The sequence below is a fragment of the Conger conger genome, chromosome 9 (genome assembly GCF_963514075.1).
Source record: "Conger conger chromosome 9, fConCon1.1, whole genome shotgun sequence".
Classification (NCBI taxonomy): Eukaryota; Metazoa; Chordata; class Actinopteri; order Anguilliformes; family Congridae; genus Conger; species Conger conger.
This window is the reverse complement of record NC_083768.1, coordinates 9,736,587-9,758,609: the sequence shown is the minus strand read 5'-3', so window position 1 is coordinate 9,758,609 and position 22,023 is coordinate 9,736,587. Positions and strand designations below refer to the sequence as shown.

The following is a 22,023-nucleotide window of genomic DNA, read 5'->3' as shown; positions in this document are numbered from 1 at the left end:
ATTGCTGTCACTGCAGCCTCGTTGCACTGCTCCACTGCAATATCCGACTTCAAACGTATAAAGTTGCCGAAGCTACGCAAATATACCTGGATGCGGCTGTTTGCCAAGCAAAGTAGTGTAATGGCACATCAGGTAAAACCTCCCGTTCATTTCCTGAAGAGAAAAGTGCTGCCCGTCAGTGCCTGCATTAATATCTTTGTGTACGGTTACTCATTGCATTTCCCATGTGAAACTTTCTGCGCAGCATTAACATGGTTTCAATATCCACAAGCAACTTTATTGACAGCGTTATTATAAGTACAGTGCCCGCACTGAACCTCATTGCTTGGAGTTACTGTAACTTCCTCGGCCGCAGTAATTAAACACGCCGCGTTATGGAACCGAATACATCGACAGTGTATTTCTGAGCCCGGCCGCACAGCCGTTACGGAACGCTGTTCCCCCGTGCCGGGCCTGAAAAGTAAATATTACACGTGTCCGTGGACTTATTGATCTTTGTTGTCAAAGAAGGAGTAATGGGAGAAGTGTTAACCCGAGACTCTGCTCCTTGGCAAATTCGCTTCACCGTCTGAAGGCAATTCATGGAGTCATTACTCTCCGGTGGATATCCAGCGACTATCCACAGCTCTGCCCTGCGCACCACGAGCTGAAAAACAGGAAGTGACGTGCGACCTAAAGGCTTGGTCAGTGGCGCAGACTTTATGCCGCAATCCAGCTGTGAAATCCAGCTATGAACTGTTTGAAAATTGAGATGGTAAAGCCGGTCATGAAGCTGGTCTAGCTGGGTATGAGCTGATCAACTAGCTAGCGCTGGTAGCTTGTCTGAACTGGTAGCTGATCAACCAGCATGGTCAAACTGGTCATGATGCTGGTCTAGCTGGGTATGAGCTGGTCAACTAGCTAGTGCTGGTAACTTGTCTGTTTCAAAACATAGCTTGAACTAGTCTAAACTGGTCAACCAGCTGCCAGCTGTTTCATAACCTAGCTTGAGCAGTTTCATTCCGCATGGAAACCAGGGGTTGCAGGGGTATGGTATAATCTGGTGATAATCTGAAATATGCACCAGATAAGAGCTGCACAATACCATTGCTTCATTTAAGTTTAGATCCTTCTAATAAACAATACAAATATCTTTCGTATGTTAATAAAAAAATTTTACTGGCTAGAGGCTGCTACTGTTCAGTATCTCTTCCCCTTGTTTGATTACATTTTCTCCATATTTCGTCTGAATTGTTGGACATTTTTTAAAGTTGTTTTTTAAGCGTTAGCATTGCAGGAAATAAATAATCGTAGCCTCGTACGACGACAAACGAAAGCATTCTATCCATTATTCTGTCTGCGCTGAACACATTCCCTGTGTACATCCTCTAAAGATACCAAGATAGCAGGATATACTCACTTTAATAATGTACAGTATACACTGTATATATGAAGTCTCCACCGGTGGTTCCCGTGTTAACCCTTGTAATCCTCGATCTTCTCATCGGAAACTCTCAAAGCTGGCCTTTTTTTTCTTGGTAATTTCTTCTCATCATATTCAGCTGTAATCCTTCTCTAGCGTTTGACTAAAACAGCCAGAGACGGGGGGCGGGGGGACCGTGTGTGTGTGTGTGTGTGTGTGTGGACTAATGAAGTGATGAAGTGAGCTGCTTTGATGGGCCATTGAGATTTAGGCAGGTTCCTTCCTTGAATTTCAAAACCTAAAGTGGAACGGGCAGTCCCCATCTCCACCCTAATGAGGCAGACCTCTCTTAACCCAGCAGATAGGCTACACGGGGAGTACTGTGCTTCTTACACAGTTCAAAAGCCCTGCTGCTGTGTGTGAAGGAAATGCACCATTGAGCCTGCATCGGTATGTTACCGTTGTTAATATGCAGGTTCGATTTCTGCTGGAAGCTACATTACCGGTGGTCGGGTTTGAAATTGTTTTTTTTTCCTTTCGTAAAAAATTTTTTTTTCCCATCTATTACAAGTTAGCAAAATCTCCTTGGATATTATTTTCAAGACGTACAAGCGCATAAACTAAGATCCCTTGTCCCGTTAAGTAATTTTTAGACGGATTTTTAAAATTCTGTATCTAAATGCTTTGATTGATCGTATGCTGTTTATTGTTATTTTTAACGTTTGCCTGAATTGTATCTGTCTGTCTCTATGCCTGTATGTGTTTATTACCTATGTACATAGGTCTCACTTGAAAAAGAGATTCCTAAATCAATGTGCCCACCTATTAAAATAAAGGATTAATAATAATAATAATAATAATAATAATAATAATGATAATGATGATGATGATGATGATGATGATGATGATGTTTGTGTCTCTCTGCGACCCCTGGCAGGCTCCGGGCTCAATAACGGGCAGTGGCACGACGTGCGCTTCCTGGCCAAGGAGAACTTCACCATGCTGACCATCGACGGGGACGAGGCCTCCGCTGTTCAGACCCACACCCCCATCCAGATACGGAGCGGGGGCGTGTACTACTTTGGAGGTAGTCCTGCTGCCGCCGTGGATACAAACATGTATCCTAATTGCATTACAGTCATTAGTCATTAGTACAGCCCTTTTCTGTAAACATGCTGACGTTGAAACGCCATTGGCTGTGGCAATTAGAACCAATTTTCAACCAATGAGCTTGAATTATTGTACAGATATACAATGGTTTGGTACAGAGTGTCGGGCTGTCAACTGTATATTTTGAAACCCGAATTTAAGGACTAACACAGGCAGAGGGTGAGTCAACATGTCAGTGAGCCTTTTTCAATGATAGGAAGAGATTTACAATGGTCTTGTAACAATGTTTAACCAAAAATCTTACCTATTGTACCTTTAAAATGTAGCTTAAAGACGGAGCTTCCGCGGTTTTTCGGTTTTCCGCCTGGATTTGGAATTCCCAATTGAAGCTGGCCCGGCCTTGCTTGCAATCACACCACAGGTGCTCAGCAAGTGTGTCCGGAAGTGAGAGTAGATGGCTGAGCGTGTCTATCCCACACTGTACTGCCCCCAGTGGAGGGATGTGCAGGTGCAGCTTGTGTAGGTAGACGAATGGTGTTCATACTGAGTGGATACTGCCAGCAGGTTAGAGAGCTGGGCTTATAACCTAAACGTGGCAGGTTTTGATTCCCAGGTGGGACACTGCCGTTGTATCCCTGAGTACATGAACTGAACTACTTCAGTATAGTATACACAGCTGTGTCAATGGATACTGTAATACTGTGTAAAATGATAAATGGTCGGCATTTATATAGCGCCTTTCTTCCAAGCGCTGTACAATTGATGCTTCTCATTCACCCATTCATACACCAACGGCGATTGGCTGCCATGCAAGGCACCAACCCACTCGTCAGGAGCATTTGAGGGGTTAGGTGTCATGCTCAGGGACACTGCGACACACCCAGAGCGGGATCGAACCGCCAGACGACTGCTCTTATCGCCTGAGCCAATGTCACCCCAGTAATTTGGCAAGTTGAGTGAGTCACCCTGGCTGAGAGAATCTACTAAATTCCAGTAACGAATGCCCTGCTGACTCAAACCTTCCCTTCCTGGGTGATGTCATACCCGATTATGCGCCACCCTGTGAGATTCCACAGTTGCCATGGCGAAGTGATTGGAATTGAACGGGTCGTCAGTGTTTTCCCCCCCGGCTGTTGCCGCCATTTTTGTTTCTTTGTTGCCATGGAAATTCTAATTATATGTTCGCAACCTGAGATCATCGGCAATTAAAGACCTTCAACCAGCTCCTTATGTGAACTTTCAGCACAGTTGTGTCATCGTACGTGGGCGCCCTGTAGCGTCATGGTCAATGTACATGGCTGGAACCCGCAAGGTCGGCGGTTCGATTCCCGTTGTAGCCGCAATAACATCTGCACAGCCGTTGGGCCCTTGAGCAAGGCCCATAGCCCTGCATTGCTCCAGGGGAGGATTGTCTCCTGTTTAGTCTAATCAACTGTATGTCACTCTGGATAAGAGCGTCAGCCAAAAATGTAATGTAATGTATGACCAGGCTTTATTAAACCCATGAAGACAGTGGACAGGAAAAAATACATTTAGTTGCATTTGTATATTATTTGTATTCAGCCCAAAAAAAGCCTGATGTTTCGGCTCAGTCATTTGTCAGAGGCCTAGTGCATTGTGCATTTCTCAGGTTAGTTTCTTTACATAAACTTTCATGTCACCTTCATTTTAAAGGCCCACTCTGTAATTCCTGTTGCTAGTGTAATGCTTAGATGGCTTAAACGAGCAAAATGAAGCTATGTTACAGTCGTATGGAATTGTTCTCCTCATGAAAATGCTTACAGTAAAGATCCTCTTAAAAAAGCACTTCAAGATGAAAAGTGAGTATTTTATTGACATTGTCACAGTAGACAAAGGCTCAGTGTGATAGAGTTCAGTGGGCTAGGCCAAGTTGTTGCCCAGGTTACCAAGACGCCAGTGCATGACGTTAAATACTACGAGCGCCGCAATCCATCGAGGTGCTTCGCTGCCATTTTTTGTCGTAAAGGTCTCCGAACGTTCAGTGGAAATTACCGAACGGGCCGCAAACGTCAGTGTTTCAACTGCAACACATTAGCCTCTCACAATCCACAGTTCTTCCCGATATGAACTACGCCACCAGGATACCTTAGCGTGTGCACACCGGGTCTTCTAAATTCTAGGAGTCTTATTGCAGCGGGCTCTGGAGAAACAGGCCGTTTCTAGGGGTCTCTGCTGTGAGGGGCTGTCTGAATGTGTGCGTCTTCAATCTGAAGATACCAATTGGCCTCTCAGAGTCATACCCTCGTATGTACAGAAGTGATGCTTCTGTACAGGGCTCCAAAGAAGCCGGTCTTTTCACCCTCTCATTGGACGCCGGAATCAGTCAGTGCTTTTTAAAATGATTTTATTATTATTTCTTTACAGTGTTGGTGAAAAGCGGGCCGTGTGCACACAAAGAAGATGTTTTTTATTCTCTCAGATTGTCAGAGGGCTCCATTAAAGTCTCTATGAGGTGCTCTTTTAAAAGCGCGGTCAGTCCTCTTTCCTCAATACCGTCTCCTTTCAAAATGTTCGACGAAGTTTCACCACAAAACATCAAAACATCAAAGCCTGTTATGTTTTCCTCCAATGGGGTATTCACCGACTCAATTACTGACCCAACTCACGGGGAAAATGTGCCATTTTGTTCCCCCTGACTATTCAACGGATTTAGATCCGCGGCAGTTTTTGTCAGTTTGTTTCCATGGAAATCCTAATTATCCGTCGGGAGACTGATGTTCTAGCTACCTAATAGCATAATGACTCTGCAACAGCATAATTGATTTTTCTCCTTATGGGAAAATATTAAATTCAGTCGCACATTCAGACGTTTCGGTGTTATTTAACGGAATGTTCCGCCTCCATCACTGACTGAGCGATTAAGTTCCATCTCCTAACGCCGAGATTTCTGTTTGGAGATGCACTATAGTGAAACAGTGAGTGCATTCGGTACTGTCTTCCAGACAGATAGAAGAATTGACCAAAGTGAGAAGAATTAGGCGTAATAGGGTGAACAGAAGCACCGATAAACCGCATTTGAAACTTGTGATTGTCACGTGGGCACGGGTCAATTTAGTTCCAGTAGGGTCTGCACCGTTTCTGACGTTTTCTTTTCTTTTCTTTTCTTGTCAACATAAAACAAATTATCTCTACTCTATTGCTGTACATTGGTAATTAGAATTTGAAGAGTGTGTCATTTACGGTACCTGCAGTCTCGGGTAGGTAGAATGGCAATAAAACACATTATTTACAGGATAAATAAGAGAATGTGGGTGAGGCTGCTCTCTTGGATTAAATGGCTGTTGATACGGTATGCGGCACACGTTTTCCAAAAAGCCAAACCCAGACCATCGATCCCAGGACAGCCTTTGGTTCTTTCTGCTTCTTGAGACACAGAGAAATGAGCTTTTTCAAAAGCAGTTTTTTTGTTTTTTTTTGACAAGCATTATTAGATATAGTTTTAGAAGAAATAACATTAATTATGGATAGAGAAAGGATGCTCATAAATCTCATGGAGATGTGTGTGTGCATGCGTGATTGTGTGTGTGTGTTCGTGCATGTGCATGTGTGTCTGCGTGTGTTTTTTGTGTGCACGTGTGTGTGTGAGTGCGTGTGCAAGTGTGTATGTGAACGTGCGTGTGTGTGTGTGTGCGTGTGTGTATGTGAGCACTTGTATGTGTGTGTGTGTGAGTGTGTGTGCATGTGCGTGTGTGTATGTGAGCGTGCGCACATGTGTGTGTGTGCATGTGTGTATGTGAGTGTGTGTGTATGTGAGCGCTTGTATGTGTGTGTGTGTGTGTTTGTGTGCATGAACGTGTGCATGTGTGAGCACTTGTATGTGTGTGTGTGTGTGTGTGTGTTCATGTGCGTGTGCGTATGTGAGCACTTATATGTGTGTGTGTGTGTGTATGTGCGTGTGCGTGTGTGAGCACTTGTGTGTGTGTGTGTGTGTGTGTGTGTGTGCATGTGCATGAGCGTGTGCATGTGTGAGCACTTGTATGTGTGTGTGTGTGTGTGTTCATGTGCGTGTGCGTATGTGAGCACTTATATGTGTGTGTGTGTGTATGTGCGTGTGCGTATGTGAGCACTTATATGTGTGTGTGTGTGTATGTGCGTGTGCGTGTGTGAGCACTTGTGTGTGTGTGTGTGTGTGTGTGTGCATGTGCATGAGCGTGTGCATGTGTGAGCACTTGTATGTGTGTGTATGTGTGTGTGTGTGTGTGTGTGTGTGTGCATAGTGTGTGCATGTGTGAGCACTTGTATGTGTGTGTGTGTGTGTGTGTGTGTGTGTGTGTGTGTGCGTGTGTGAGCACTTGTATGTGTGTGTGTGTGTGTGTGTGTGTGTGTGTGTGTTCATGTGGGTGTGTGTGTGTGTGTGTGTGTATGTGTGTGTGTGTGTGTGTGTGTGTGTGTGTGTGTGATCCTCAGACTCTTCCCCGGGTCTGAGGAAGTGCAGATGAAGACCAGACAGCAGCGGAGGTGTGTGTTGGCACTGGCGTCGTCTGTCTCAGTCCTATTCCATTACTGCGTGTTCTGGCGCTGCGCCAGTCCTGTCAGCCGCTTAGGGTGGCTCTGTGGCTCCTCCGGACATTTCAGCAGATGTGATCTGAGGGTAACGTTCCTGCCAGGACCCAGGGAAAGGACAGGGAGATTAGCCAAACGCCCATGGAGATCAAACAGGCAGACGGCTGACTCACAGGGGCATGGTGGGGGAGACAGAGGTGGTACACTGCCAAAATACGGTTTGTCACAGACTGCAGATGGTGACAAGCAGCACTTTTTCACCAGGTTTTCTTTTTCCCCTCAAAATTGTGTGTTCCAGTGTTCTAGAACTTTGCTTACATTTACCAGTCGTGATTGTTACATCAGCAGTAAACTGTTCTAGAACTCCATTGCTTACATAGTAGTGATTGTTACATCAGCATTAGAATGTTCTAGAACTCCATTGCTTACATAGTAGTGATTGTTACATCAGCATTAGAATGTTCTAGAACTCCATTGCTTACATAGTAGTGATTGTTACATCAGCATTAGAATGTTCTAGAACTCCATTGCTTACATAGTAGTGATTGTTACATCGGCATTAGAATGCTCTGTAACAATATTTGGTTCTCCCAGGAGGTGTGAGCGGTCGTCTGGCAGAAGGTTGCCGGTTCGATCCCCCGCCCTGGGTGTGCTGATTTGTCCCTGAGCAACACACCTAACCCGCAATTGCTCCCGACAAGCTGTTTGGTGGCTTGCATGGCGTGTGTGGAGTGTTTGTTTTGAATGAGAGGCATTCATTGTAAAGCGCTTTGGCTATATATTAATGCAGTCCATTTCCATATTTGCAATTTTGCTCTTTAAAAGACCCCTGTGTCTTACAGCTTGAAACAGTGTCTGTCATACCCTGTATTCCTCGTTCTGGTGTTTGGAGTTTCCTGTAGTTTTTTGTGGTGCCGTGTCCCTCTTTGCTTTTCCTTTGTTTATTCATCTCACATGTGTCTCATCAGATTGTAACGTGTAAGCCAGTCCTTCCAGCGTTTTTCTGATTGCCTGTTCTGACCTGTTTTGTATACCCCAACTTCTTTCTGGATAACCCTTCTGTCTCTGATTGGATTTTCTGTTCCCGGACTTTGATTGGACTTTTGTTAAACACTGACTGGATCACGTTCTGTATACCTTCGCCTGTTCGGATTGTCTAGCTGTGTTTGAACCTTTGCCTGTGACCACGACCACATTTTGGATTGTCCCTGCTGTGTGTGGTCGCCCTGTGTTTGGACTTGTTTGGGCTAGTAACCCCCGACTGCGATTTTGATTATCCTTTCTGTATCTGTCTGCCAACGATTGATCCCTACCTGCCTGACTTCGCAAAATGGGCGCTCCATTATTGTCCATTTCCTGGTTTGCGATTGGTTCCTCAGTCCCCGACCCATAACAATACCTGTGTTTGCTCTTCAGATTAATCTGAATCTCTGTAATACCTTAACCACTGTTTGCCCGAGAGGTCTAAAATCTGAAGACACCAATTTGTCTTTCAGATTCTTACCCCTTTTATGTGCAAAACATGGTGGTTATTTAAAGGCCATACATTTATTCCCATTGAAGCCCAGCCTTTTTTTTTTTTTTCTCCATGCGGCAAGTCAGCTGGCCTCAAAAACACAAGCAGAATTTTAGATTTGTCAGAAGGCTTCATTAGTGTCGGTCTCCTCCAGTGCTTTTTTTTAAAGCATCGTCAAACTGCTTTCTTCAATACCCACTTGTTTTGGATTTTTCAATGCACTCCAGAGCAACAACAAGCCCTCGTTTTTTCTTTCTACACAGCATCGTGTTACTGTAGGCCTTCTGGGGTAGTTCCCCGCTGCCAGTCGATAGGGGAGACGCTTGATCTCGCATTTGATGGAAAATCTTTTTTCCAGGTAAGAGGTGGGATTAATAACGGGCCTCACACCGGACCGGAGCGAGCGCGGTGCTAATAGACAAACTCCAACGGCGTTATGGGAAGGCAAAAACAACCAAACCGACTGACGCAGAGCACCTACTCCTGCTTGTTAACTCGAGGCTTCAGGTTTAAACGCGGAGGGTTTTTTTCTTTTGTTGTTGTCTGGGATGGCTTCATCGAGGGATAAACAGATGCAGCGAATAAGAGGAAAGCGGTATGGGGAGCAAATGGAAAGGGAGCTCGCAGAAGGCGGTGCGGTGGAATCGGTGCCTTTGTGATGCAGCCGGAGTGCTCCTGAGAGCCGCTCCTGCGTGCGCACGTCAACGCAGGCCCCGGGTCCGGCACTACCAGGCAAGAAACGATTCCCTTTTGAGAGCTTTAGGGCACTTTCATATTTAATTCGCCTTAGAAGCGACTTAGGTTTGTTTCATTTTTATTTCTGTTTAAATCCGGGAAAGGTGCAGTTGCACACAAGTTCAGTTCCTGGTTAGTTTTCTCATATCGCCTACACTACTTGCGTACTCTTGGTCAGATGCTGTAGGCTAGCAGAGGTTTGTCTGGACAGCTAGTTTAACAACGGTGATTGTGTTTCGTGGATATATTGTATTGTATGTGCTCCTTAATCCCCTTCATTTACAACGTTATTCTTCACATTTTCTGTACACTGACCAGGAGGTTTTTGGTAGAAACTAAGCAGTCGGATTGGAAAATTGTGAAAATACAATACATTTTCAGTATGTTTTTCAGTTGCCATTTTATCCACACGCCTCTCCAAAGCTCTCGGTTACTGCCTCCATTCTGGCTCCAGTGCAGGTACCCTGGTCAGCCCACTAAACTGTGTTTTGGCCTGTGTTTCTCCTGCTTATTTGGAGCAATGTGTTCCCATATGAACTCGGATGCTTTTTCTTCTGTAGTGCGCACACATCAACAGGAGGAATGAATGCCAAGGCCAGCCCTCCCTACAAGTCTAGACTCTTGACTCGTTTAGCATCCCAGTGCATTCGCCGATTCTCATACTCAGGAATGAACTAGATCTAATTTCTGTCTGTGTGTATTGTTGTCTTTCTGTTTTGCTCTGGGCCCAACAATATTTCCTCATCTTTTCGCACTGTAATTGAGCATTTCTAATAGTGGCTCCATCTTGTTTTTTTTAAACTAATTTCGAACATGCATATTACAGAATTACAGAAGCAGTACACCTTCTACTGAGATTGAACAGACCCTGTAAGGTGGTGACCACATCATAATTTGCTTCTAACAGAATAATCTTTACAAATGTCATCATATATTAACAGGAAGTTTGCTCTGTTATTGGAAATTACATTGCTGCCATTTTACAAATCCTCTTATCCAGAACAATTTACATAATTTTAGACTGTAAGCTCTTGTACAGCTGCATACATGCCAAAGTAATTCAGGTATGTTTCTCAAGGCTACAATGGCAGTGCTCTACTTCAAAATCAAAATGGCTGCCTTTGGATTACAAGCCCTGTTCCCTATCCATTATACTGCCTTACTGTTAAACATTTACTGTCATTCAAATGTATATTTCCTTATAAGATTCATTTTTACCATGCTGAAAATTATGTCATTATAGTTGTGGGAACATGTTCAGCACTACTGCTAAATATTGCAAACTTATGCCAAAAACTATTAACATTTATTACTAGTGTCTAATATTAAGTGCAATTGTGGCTACGATTTGAAAATAAATGATTCATATCAACCTGAAAATGTAAATGTCAGTTGTAGCATTCCATGTATTATTCTGTACTGTAATGTATTCTGTATTCAGTAACTTTGGCTATCTGATTCTTTTGAGCCGAAAATGTATGTGTGGCAATTATACCTGTACACATTTGTCAATTATTACCGCAATAATGCAACAAACTTATTCTATTTTTCCGAGTCAGTTCTGCCCATAATTATGCCCAATATTGTGTTAACCCTGCTATTATGTTAAGATTTTATGACCAATTTTATGTTTGGGCTCTAATTGAGCCCAACAGTTTAAATAAATACACAATTATTGTATTATTAATATTTTGACACACTTGTCACCTTCTGATTGTTTTCAAAATGACTCACAACACATTTCAACATTTAAATTAATTAAAGTGATTAACAAAGTGAATTATAGGGGATTCTTCAGGTTGAGTTCGGTTAGCAGAACGAGAGGGCACAAATGGAAATTGGCAAAGGAGAAATTCTGCGGAGTATTTTTTCACACAGCGAGTGGTAATGTGTGGAATAGCTTGCCAGTACATGTAGTGGAGGCAGAGACACTGGGGGTTTTTCAAGACCAGGCTTGATACGGTGTTAGATTCTATTAAGCTTTTAGGCAAATTAGGCAGTGGGTACACTTAGGGGTAGGAAAAGGCGAGCATTGCTGGGCTGAATGGCCAGTTCTCGCCATCACCTTATGTTCTGTTATGCTATGTTATGATGCTATAGAGATTGTGTGTTGCTCACCTCTGCCCCCTGCAGGCTACTTTCGGCGCGGCAGCGCGGCTCCCTCACAGCGGTCCTTCCAGGGCTGCATGCAGCTGATCCACGTGGACGACCAGCTGGCCGACCTGACCTCGGTGGACCGGAGCGAGCTGCGCTTCTTCGAGAACGTCAGCCTGGACATGTGCGCCATCATAGACAGGTGACTCCACCCCCCCGATACCCCCCATCTCTCTCACACGCAGCTGTCAAGGGCAGGGCGTCTGAACATCTATAAAACGCCGTGCCAAGTCGCAGGCTGCAAGCCGCAATATGTGCTGGGACCTGGAATCAGAGCTAATAAATGTGTGTGTGTTCTTTTTTTTTTTTTTTCAAGTACATTTTCCCATTCGAATCCTATTCATAGGAAACTGGGAGAAATATGATTATGTGTGATATTCACATGCAGTGAGCAGAGCAGGTGCTGTAATTAATTATTCAATGGCTCATACCTTTCTCTATAGCTATGTTTTTGTAATAAATTAAATTTAAAATGTGCATATTCACAACAAATTTATATATTCACATATAGAAACAAACGCATTAACGAGGAGTTAGTTAAGCCAGTTAGTTAATTCCTCATTGAGAAATGTATCTAAGTTTGCATGACGAATAGGATTAAAAGGTGATAGTTGCCTAAGTTTCAACTGTCACTGATCTGATTTTAAATGAAGGCACTCTGGATACAGCCAAACTGCGAAACAAAAAAACCTACAAATGCAAGAAATTCTAACGCAATAGAAAAATGACAAAACCCCGCAGCAAGTGCTCCTGCACCGTCTCCAAAACCGAATTGTCCCTCAACACAAAAACCCAGGCCTCCTGCAGCCCTCATAACGAGGTCATTGGCCACAGCTACCAGTGACCGCGTCGAATCGTAGCGGTCCTCACCATCAACTCCATGAAGGGCCGGTGCTCCCTTCCCGGCACGGACACAAGCAACAGAAATGAGGAGAAATAGAGTAATGGGGAGGAAATGAGGAGAAATGGGGAGGAAATGGGGAGACATTGGGAGAAATTGGGAGAATTGAGGAGAAATGGGGAGGAAATGGGGAGAAATTGGGAGAAATTGGGAGAAATGGGGAGGAAATTGGGAGAAATTGGGAGAAATTGGGAGAATTGAGGAGAAATAAAGAGATAATTAGGAGAAGTGGGGGAAATGGGGAGAAAAAGAGGAGAAATGAGGATAAGATGAGGTAAAAACGAGGAGAAATTGAGAAATGGGGGGGAAATTGGGAGAAATGGAGAGAGATTTGGAGAAACAAGGAGGAAGCCGGGAGAAAATGAGGATAAAAATGGGGAGAAGTGTGGAGAAATGCGAGCGGGTGGAAACGGCCCTGGGCCCTGCCCTGGGCCCCGTGCTGGTGCTGGTGCACATTTGGAGCGCTGCACACTTAGCGGGCTCTGGCACTGCTGGACGGCCGTCGGCCGCTCAGGCCTCCTCCATTAGCGGACGCTCGCTGGCGGGTTTCCCCCGGAACGGCGGAGCGTGGAGCAGAAACAAAAGCCCCTCCCCCGCCCGTGGTACGGAAATGCGGTTCCCACCGAAGCCCGCTCGTTTCTGGAGGGAGTATACATCGCGTGATCTGCGAAAATGCGAAAATCAGCTCCTGTGCTAATTAAACTGGAGCCGCGGTGCAGCGCGCGAACACGTGAACACGCGTGTGCGCCTGCGTGTACAGTCGTGTGTGTGTGTCTGTGTGTGTGTGTGTGTGTGCGCGCCTGCTATTCTCAACGGGCCTGCACTCATACATGTCTGTATAAAGCCGCGTTTATATAAGATATGCGCTCTTGTCTCCTGGTAAATGTTTACACTTAATTGTCAATGACACACTTGTGGTTCAGCGCTGTGGATTTAAAATGACTGTAAGTACCTCCAGCTCTGTCTGTTGTGCCACTGTTTGCATACCAGCATCTAAACACATCAGTTCTTACTTGAAACAGTAAAACAAATGATGACTGCAATGTAGACACATTCCAGTGTGCTCAGAGTACCTCAGAAATAATTGGACGGTCTATGGTACTTGGTAGGTGTTGCAAACCACTTCCAAACCAGATTTTGTTCATTGTTTCCAGGTCGTAAGCGGTAAGCAAATAAGTAGCAGTTGATTTTGTTTTCTTTAGGCAAAAACAAATACATGTATCCAATTCAGTGCACATCAACAGGAACTTATCTTTTTTGTTTTTTTTACTGAGGTTAGTCTCTAGTGTTAGGTGAGTGATGACTAAGTGTTATTCTCATGATGAGCAGGGTGACCAGATTCCCTGGAGGACTGTGTACATAACACAATGATAATCTGTGACAGTAGCCCTTATGGTCAGAAAATCCATTGGAATATGGTACGGTATCTGCTAAGGCACACAGTGCTTTTCTGTGCTTAGTACAATGTGCCCAGCAATTTGACATCATTTCCTTATGAGCTCAGTATCCAGACACTGGGGTATTGATTTGTTTCCAGTGAGTATCTTTCAAACACTGAGGGTCCTGATTAGATTTACCTTTTTATCCATGTTTGTGAGTGGCAGTTGAGTGCGAACTCTGAAAGAGAAGGTAGCTGGCACCGTACCTCTGCGGCGGATGTGTTCCTGTCTCATAATTTGGTGAATCCAGAAGGTCTGTTGTTTTTATTATGCATATTTCATATCAGATTAAATAACGGATTAAAGACGCAGAGGGAGTTTTGAGTTAGGGGATCCTTTCTCGCTCGACCCAGCCTTTGTGCACCCGTCATTTGCCGCAGGGTTGGCGTTGGAATAAAACTCTGACGAAATATGAACGGGAAAAATGAGTTCCTTCCTCCGAGGAACCGGCGATTTGAGTGTGGAAACGGTGAAACTCCAGGGAAAGTGTTTGGTTGGATGCACGGAGCCCTGGTAAAGGAAATCAGTCTCTGTGCTTATGAGCTGAGTATCCAGACACTAGAGTATTGATTTATTTTCAGTGACTATCTTTCAAAGACTAAAGGTCCTGATTAGATTTACCTTTCGCAAGACAACTGCGAGGTAAAGTGTGAATGATCACGCTACAGAACTCCAGGCCATCAAGCTGGGAAATATAAACTCACCGAGCACTTTGGAACATTTTTACTTTATTACACCAACTTATTCATGCGGTTATCTTACCGGCCAATTGTGTGGCAGCGGTGCAGTGTGTACAATCATGTAGATACAGGTCAGGAGCTTCAGTTAATGTTCACATCAACCATCAGAATGGGGAAAAAAATGGGATCTAAGTGACCAAGACCATGGAATGATTGTTGGTGGCAGACAGGGTGGTTTGAGTATCTCAGAAACTGTGGATATCCTGGAATTTTAGTTTGCATAGAGTGGTGCAAAAAAACAAACAAAAAATCCAGTGAGCAGCAGTTCTGCAGACAGAAATGCTAATAGTTGTTAATGAGAGACGTCAGAGGAGAACGGCCAGACTGGTCAAATCTGACCGGAAGGTGACAGTAACGCAAATAACCACACATTACAACAGTGGTATGCAGAAGAGCATCTCTGAACACACAATACAGCATAACTTTAAGTGGATACGCTACAGCATTAGAAGTCTAAAACATAAGTCTAATAAATACCTAATAAGGTGCTCACTAAATGTATAAATACTGACTGTGCAGCTCTGAAAAATAAATTAAGAGATCACTCAATTTATTTTGGTTGAAGAAGAATTATTCCCCCAAATATTGTTGAACCCTTCCTGAGTGACATTACATTATTGTTATTTTTATTATTTATTTATCTATTTATGTATTTATCATTGTGTATATGCTTGTTATGTTTGCAATATTCAATGTAGAAGGACACTGACCAGTGATTTTCTGCAAATTTTGAATTCTAAATGACAATGTTTAAAAACTAAACTAAAATGTGGCCAATAGTTCTGGAAGTAATATCCAAAGTTAGACTTTACACAGACATACCCAACTGTGAAATCCTGAGCCGTAATCATTGCCAAATTATAATTGAGAGGACTTCTGGCATAGTGTGCCACCTATTTAAATGTAGCAATAATGACCCTGAGTGTGACATCTTCTCGCCTCCATGGCAACAGGACATTATCGTTGCCTAGCTGCGCACATCAACAGTCTAATTCAGGGGTGGGACATTCCTGTGCTGGTGGGCAGGTGTGCGCATGCAGGTTGAATTTCCCAGGCAAAATGAGCTCATTTGCTGCATACGCCAACACTGGTTCACTTGTAGATTAGATGACGTAAATGTTTTATATAGGGTCACAAGAACCAGACATTCATTTGTTCGCTTATCCAGGAATGTAGTCAGACATAGACTAAAATGTCAGACTGCATAAAGGTTAGGGCTAATTAAGTCGTTAGAGCCAGAACTTTGCATGAAAACCGGAAATGGATACAACCCTCGTCGCCCACCGCTGGTCTAATTAGTGCAGATCCCTGGCTGTAGTGTAATTACAGGGATTTGTTCTGTAACAATAGGGAACGTTGCATTAACGGTACGGTAACGATGCCGGAACAGGCCGGCGTCACTGTGCTTTATGATGTCACAGTTATGGCGTGAGTCCAACCTTATGCGAGTCTTATGCACCTGTATAACATTCTGTACAGATATGATTATTTCAAAAATAATTCAATGAAAGGTCCTAAATAAACGTTCTATACATTTTACATTACACTTCAGTAATTTGGCAGAATAGTTAAAAACTGAATCAAATCTATATTTTTTTGTGACCACCCTTGAAACTGCATCACTTCTAGAACTGCAGGACAACGTTGGCTAAGACAATCAGTTGTTCCAAGCATGTTGGAGAACTTGCCACAGTTCTTCTGCAGACTTTGGTTGGTTCCTTGCTTCCGATCTCAGACAGCCAGTTTTTATGTAAAAAGTAGTCAATTACAGTACAGTAATATATTACTTTTTTAAAATTAAATACAAAAATGTCTCTGTAAAATTAAATCTTTTGGAAAATGAATATTTGGAAATCTCAAATGTGTTGGTTTACACACAAAAAAATAAACATATATATAATAAAGTCGAGGGTGCCTAAGACTTCTGCACAGCACTGTCTTTGAGCAGCGTAATGGAGATGGGTCTTTTACAGGGAGCTCTGACTGCAGCTTGGTTAACACTGATGTGCGACTTCTCTGCCCAAATTTGGACGTGGTTTGCAAATCAGCCAGTTTCAGATGAGCCTTCTGATTCATAATATTCTTAGGGAGATGCTGTAGGACCCCATTTAGAGGTGGTGGCTGTAGCCAGCTGAACGCTACCTCCTCTCGCCCTGGAAGAGCGGGGGTGTCCGCCCGTGCATCTTCCCCATCAAGTCCTCTTAGGCATTGTAGTGCCAACCGGCGTCCTGATTGTGCCTTGTCCCTAATTGCGGGATTGCATAACAGTTGATCGTTATATCATCCCGACACACAGCCAAGCAGAGAGGAACGTGTGACTGCTCTACAGATGGCTGCAGCTTCCAGCGTGCATCGCTGCCAATGCAGTGAGGTTTGGACAGACCGCGTCTATTCCCAAAATAAATGCCACTGCTGTATTCTACTTTGTACTGTCAGTAGAGCCCAGATTCACTAAATAGCCAGGACAAGGCAGAGACTGCAGGGAAGATTATTCATTCATTCTTTATCTTAACCCGGTTATCCTGAACAGGGCCGCAGGGGGGCTGGAGCCTATCCCAGCATACATTGGGCGAAAGGCAGGAATACATCCTGGACAGGTCACCAGTCCATCGCAGGGCACACACACCATTCCCTCACACACTCATACCCACAAGCAATTTAGACTCTCCAATCAGCCTGACCTGCATGTCTTTGGACTGTGGGAGGAAACCCAAGTGAACCCAGGACCTCCTTGCTGTGAGGCGGCAGTGCTACCCACTGCACCATCCGTGCCGCCCTTTTAATTATCATATGAATGCATTAATAAGGGGAAACAATTCATGACTGTGAATAAGTAACAGTTAACGGATCGATCAATATGAGCAAAACAAAATGATGGCAGATTAAAACATCATTGGGTTTTTCCTGAATAATACACTCGATAGCAATGGCGATAATTAGCTACTGCTACTGTCACTGTAAGGCTATGATCAGCATCAATCGTGACTTCACAGATTAAGGGGGGAGGACATTTCCTGTTCCAGTTGGGCCTATCAGATCATTCAAGGTCCAGGTTTTGAATAAAAAGTATTTTTCGGGACATTTACATAGTGAACATATATTGCAAAAGAGAACCCCAGGTAGAAACCTGGAATGTATGTATATGTAATTACCGATGAATAAACTATAAAGACTGCGGTGCCATGTTATCTAACGTCTGCCTCAATTGGGTGGATTTGGATTGCAATAAATAGGCATTCAAAATCGACATCAGATATTTCCATGCTTTCGTCTTTCCAGAACGCTGCGTCTTGTTTACCGATTTCGCTTGATGTTTTTACAGAACATCATTGTACATTTTCTCCAACATGCCCTCAAGGCTCAGTGTTCAGCAATTAATTGCATTCAATTGGGCAGCTTTAAGTCATGCATCATTTAAACACTAGTCAACTGCAACTGCCATGACGATGACACTGCTGTTGCTTTACAGCTTAAAACCATTTTAGTAATTCTATTAGAATGCTTTCATTGATCAATTTAGATATAATTTATGTATTTTCCTGCTTGCACATGTATCTTGTCACCACTTTTCTTGGAACAAGCTTGAAAATGACATACCCAAAATAAAATGGTTTCTATTCTTGAACCCCTTTTACTACAGGCATAATCCTGGTGTCTACTGACAAAATCCTTTGGGATTACCTTTTTAGTATGTTAGAATTTAAGTATTACTAAAACAAAGTTACAGAAGCTTGAACACAGTGGAAGTGGAAGATTTCTTTCTCACTGAAAAGCTTTTCTGTATTTGAGTGGATACAGATTATTGTGGCTGTACCTGGTGCACTTAGAAATACAATGGAGCCACAGCCAAAACGCTGGCAGTTTTCCAAAAAGACACATGGAAACTAAATGATATTATGGGTCTCATGATTTGTCAAATGCTGTATTTTGCTCACTAAAGTATACACGTTTTCATCCTGAAAAAGGTGTTTGCACTTTCCCCACCCTCCCACTATCTCTCCCTCTCCTTGTGCTTTCCTCAGATCAAGGAAAGAAAAAGTACAATAATCACAATAATGTAACATATTGTATTCTATTACAGTGATTGAGGTCCTTTGATTTACGTTTTGTCAAATACCCAACCCCCATCCACAAGTCAATGTTCTGCCACCCACGTTACAAAATAAGGAACTGTTGTTATTGCTAAAGCAATGGCATCTTAAAATAGGTAATACTGATAGAGCCGTGAGTTTTAACACTTTCAAGTGGTATATCCTGTTACCATAGCGATTTGAAATTACATTGTAAAAAAAGTAATTAATGCAGAAAAAGGGGATAACCTGCCTGTGATTAACATTTCACTCGTGTTTCTTTTTTTATTTGTATTTATTGTTTATTTAGAGTTGCAGGGAACAGAAAGCCATAAACCATTTTAAAAGAAACTGCAAGACAGGGTGCCAGCCTTCACCAATACATTTGGATCAAGACTTTCAATTTTGGTCCATTTTATAAATTCCTCTCGCAGAAATGTTACCACTTACCATTAAGTGTCCTAGCAGAGTCACTTCAAGTTAATTTTGAACGGAGAGCCCAATTTAGCCTATGCTCATCATCAATAAATAATCTGAAAAAATTAAGTCATTCACTCAGCCTCAGCGTCATAGTCTTATTTAATTCTCTGTCGATGAATTAGATTTCTCTCCTACGTTTTCTCCCTTCTTAACAACTGAGGCGGGTAAACAGCGTGCCGGGTTAGCATCCCCACTCAGCTCCTTTGTGAGGAGAGCTCAGCTGTGTGAAAGTACATTACGTGGCTGAGCGCTTGGATCAGCACCCCGGAAGCCAACTTACGTTTTCACTTTATGTGGGAAATGAAACCCCGTGCCGACGCGGAGTCGCGTACTTATGACACTGGCGGCTAAGAATATGCGGTGTGAAATTCGTCTGCTGGGCAGTTAGCTTTTCGATAATACGGATTTTCCTCAGCACGTGGAGTCACGAACATTTGTTGGTTGTGGAAAAGAGAAACGGACATTCTGTCTCAAAAATGCTTACGATGTTCAAAACTGAAAATCCTAATAGGTTAGCTAGTTTTATGTTGAAGAACCATGTTACTTATATATTTCCCCATTAAAAAATTTTAAGTAAAAAAAATAGTATTTAAAAAAAAAAGTGTTATTTGAGAAAGCTTTGAGAAAGCTTGTTATTTGTGGCGTCTTCCGAAATCATGGCTGATTTCATATGTACGGTGTGCCGTGCTGTAATACAGTACACTTACCGTGCCCTTTTGTAAACAGCGTCGGTCTTTTGAGTGGAAAAAGCAATTAAAAGAGAACGGGCCTCAAAGTGCGAAGGCAAACAGATGAAAATGCCAGACAGAAGTAAAAATGTGTGTGACTGTGGCCTTTAAAGTCAACTCTGTTTTATTAGCGTGCGCTACCTGTGCGCTAGGCTTGGGGGAGGGGAGGGGGGGGGGGGGAGGGGAGGGGGGGGGGGGGAGGGTGTACAAAGTTTAAGCGGAGAGTTGGTAATTGTCTCTGGGGTGATGGTATTTGGAGTTTAGAGAACCCGTTTTTGCCTCTGCCTCTCAGCTGATTTAGGTCTCAGCGCACTGCGGCTTTGGGGCGTGACTAACGCCCCCGTGCCCCCGTGCCCCTTGTGCCTGTGTCGTTCCTGTCGTCCCCCTCAGGTGCATGCCGAATCACTGCGAGCACGGGGGCGGGTGCAGCCAGACCTGGGACAGCTTCAGCTGCGCCTGTGACGGGACGGGATACGCCGGAGCCACCTGCCACTCCTGTGAGCGCACCGCCGTCTCCACGGTTACACAAAGGACCCATGTAATACACTCACAGACATAAGGGCACGGTGGAGCCACCTGGCACACAGGTGAACACCTCGCCGTCTCCACGGTTACACAAAGGACCCATGTAATACACTCACAGAAATAAGGGCACGGTGGAGCCACCTGGCACACAGGTGAACGCATCGCCGTCTCCACGGTTACACAAAGGGCCCAAGTAATACACTCACAGAAATAAGGGCACGGTGGAGCCTCCTGGCACACAGGCGAACACCTTGCCATTTCCACGGTTACACAAAGGGCCCAAGTAATACACTCACAGAAATAAGGGCACGGTGGAGCCACCTGGCACACAGGCGAACACCTCGCCGTTTCCACGGTTACACAAAGGGCCCAAGTAATACACTCACAGAAATAAGGGCACGGTGCCCCCAGCTGCCACACAAACACAAAGCATAATGGATCCACCTCCTTGCTTCACAGCAAGGTGTTCTTCTCTACAATGGCTTCACCCTTTCTTCGTCAAGCATATCTTCTCTGGTGCTAAAAAGTGACCTGACAACTGTCCCATTTATCTTCCATTTTCTAATAATGTTTCTGACAGTGGAAATAGGTCGTTTGAAACATCGAGTTTTTGTCGCCTTCTCCTTCTCGGTGGAAATGAACCGTCTTCATTCTGAAATCTTTGCACAGCTGTTTAGAGGCACCCGTGGTTGTTAACACCAGACAGAACTGCCACTGCAGCTGGAAATTTCTCACGATGGGCTTCACCACCCCACGTTCAACAAATCCATGCACATTTACTGCACAGATTCATGAATACCTCTCTGCCAGGGCCCATGGAATTGTCCTAACCCCCACCACTACACACAGACGCAAAACACACACACACACCACCAATCCAAACAAGCCCCAGTTCACCTCCAGATCCTTTCATTTCTGCCTGCTTTTCATTTCAGCCTAAGTACCAAATAACCTTGCGCCGTACGCCGTGTACATCTCCAGTTTCCTCTTAAGCGCAGTTCCATTTAGTTCCTCTCAAGTTCATTTCCTTGCTAAAATAGATGCATTTGTGTAACAGAGTTCAATCGTAATTGGTCATTAACTTTTAAAGTAAGATGAATGAAGACACACCACTGCCAGGTCACCTTGAATGTGGAGACAAAACGAAGCAATTCCCTCAATACTGAAAAATATAAACTGAAACTCCCACGTTTACACAATAGCCTTGTTTTCTGTCCTACGCAGGGTCAAATCCATTGTAGGATGTCTTACTATTTGTAACCGTATGATATTCCATTAGGGTATATCTGTGTCTCAAATCGAGCGCAGATTATTGATTATATTTAGTATATTGCTGACAGTCTGAGTGATTTGTTTTTTGTTTTTCTCCCACTAAAGGAGCATCACTCTTTATTTTACTTATGTCCTCCACGACTTGAAATGCTTACATAATCTGCACAGTGAGAAGCAATCTGTCAGAATGTGTTTAAGCGCTGTGCAGTATGCTCGAATGGTCTATCGTGCTGCTACATTAGACAGGTCCAATTGTGTCTGTGTGGTCCTGCTAGGACTCGGAACAGTACCGTCCTGTAGGGTCCGCCCTCTTCACACTTCACTCTGGATAAGGGCGTCTGCTAAACGCTTTGTAATGTAATGTAATGTCGTGTAATTTTCAAGAGTGAGATTTTTTCACAAACTGCTTGCTTTTTCCCAGATTCCT

The 22,023-nt window shown here is 43.8% G+C and overlaps 1 protein-coding gene across 2 annotated transcripts in view; it reads left to right on the top strand.

Moving 5' to 3' along the window:
* LOC133136573 (contactin-associated protein-like 2) overlaps positions 1 to 22,023 on the top strand; it is a 268,486-nt gene that overhangs the window by 149,799 nt on the left and 96,664 nt on the right. For both annotated transcript variants that reach the window (XM_061254190.1, XM_061254191.1), the window contains 3 exons: positions 2,340 to 2,489; positions 11,421 to 11,583; positions 20,190 to 20,296. In XM_061254190.1, the coding sequence (XP_061110174.1) occupies positions 2,340 to 2,489; positions 11,421 to 11,583; positions 20,190 to 20,296 (420 nt within the window). The remainder of the gene's footprint in view (positions 1 to 2,339; positions 2,490 to 11,420; positions 11,584 to 20,189; positions 20,297 to 22,023) is intronic.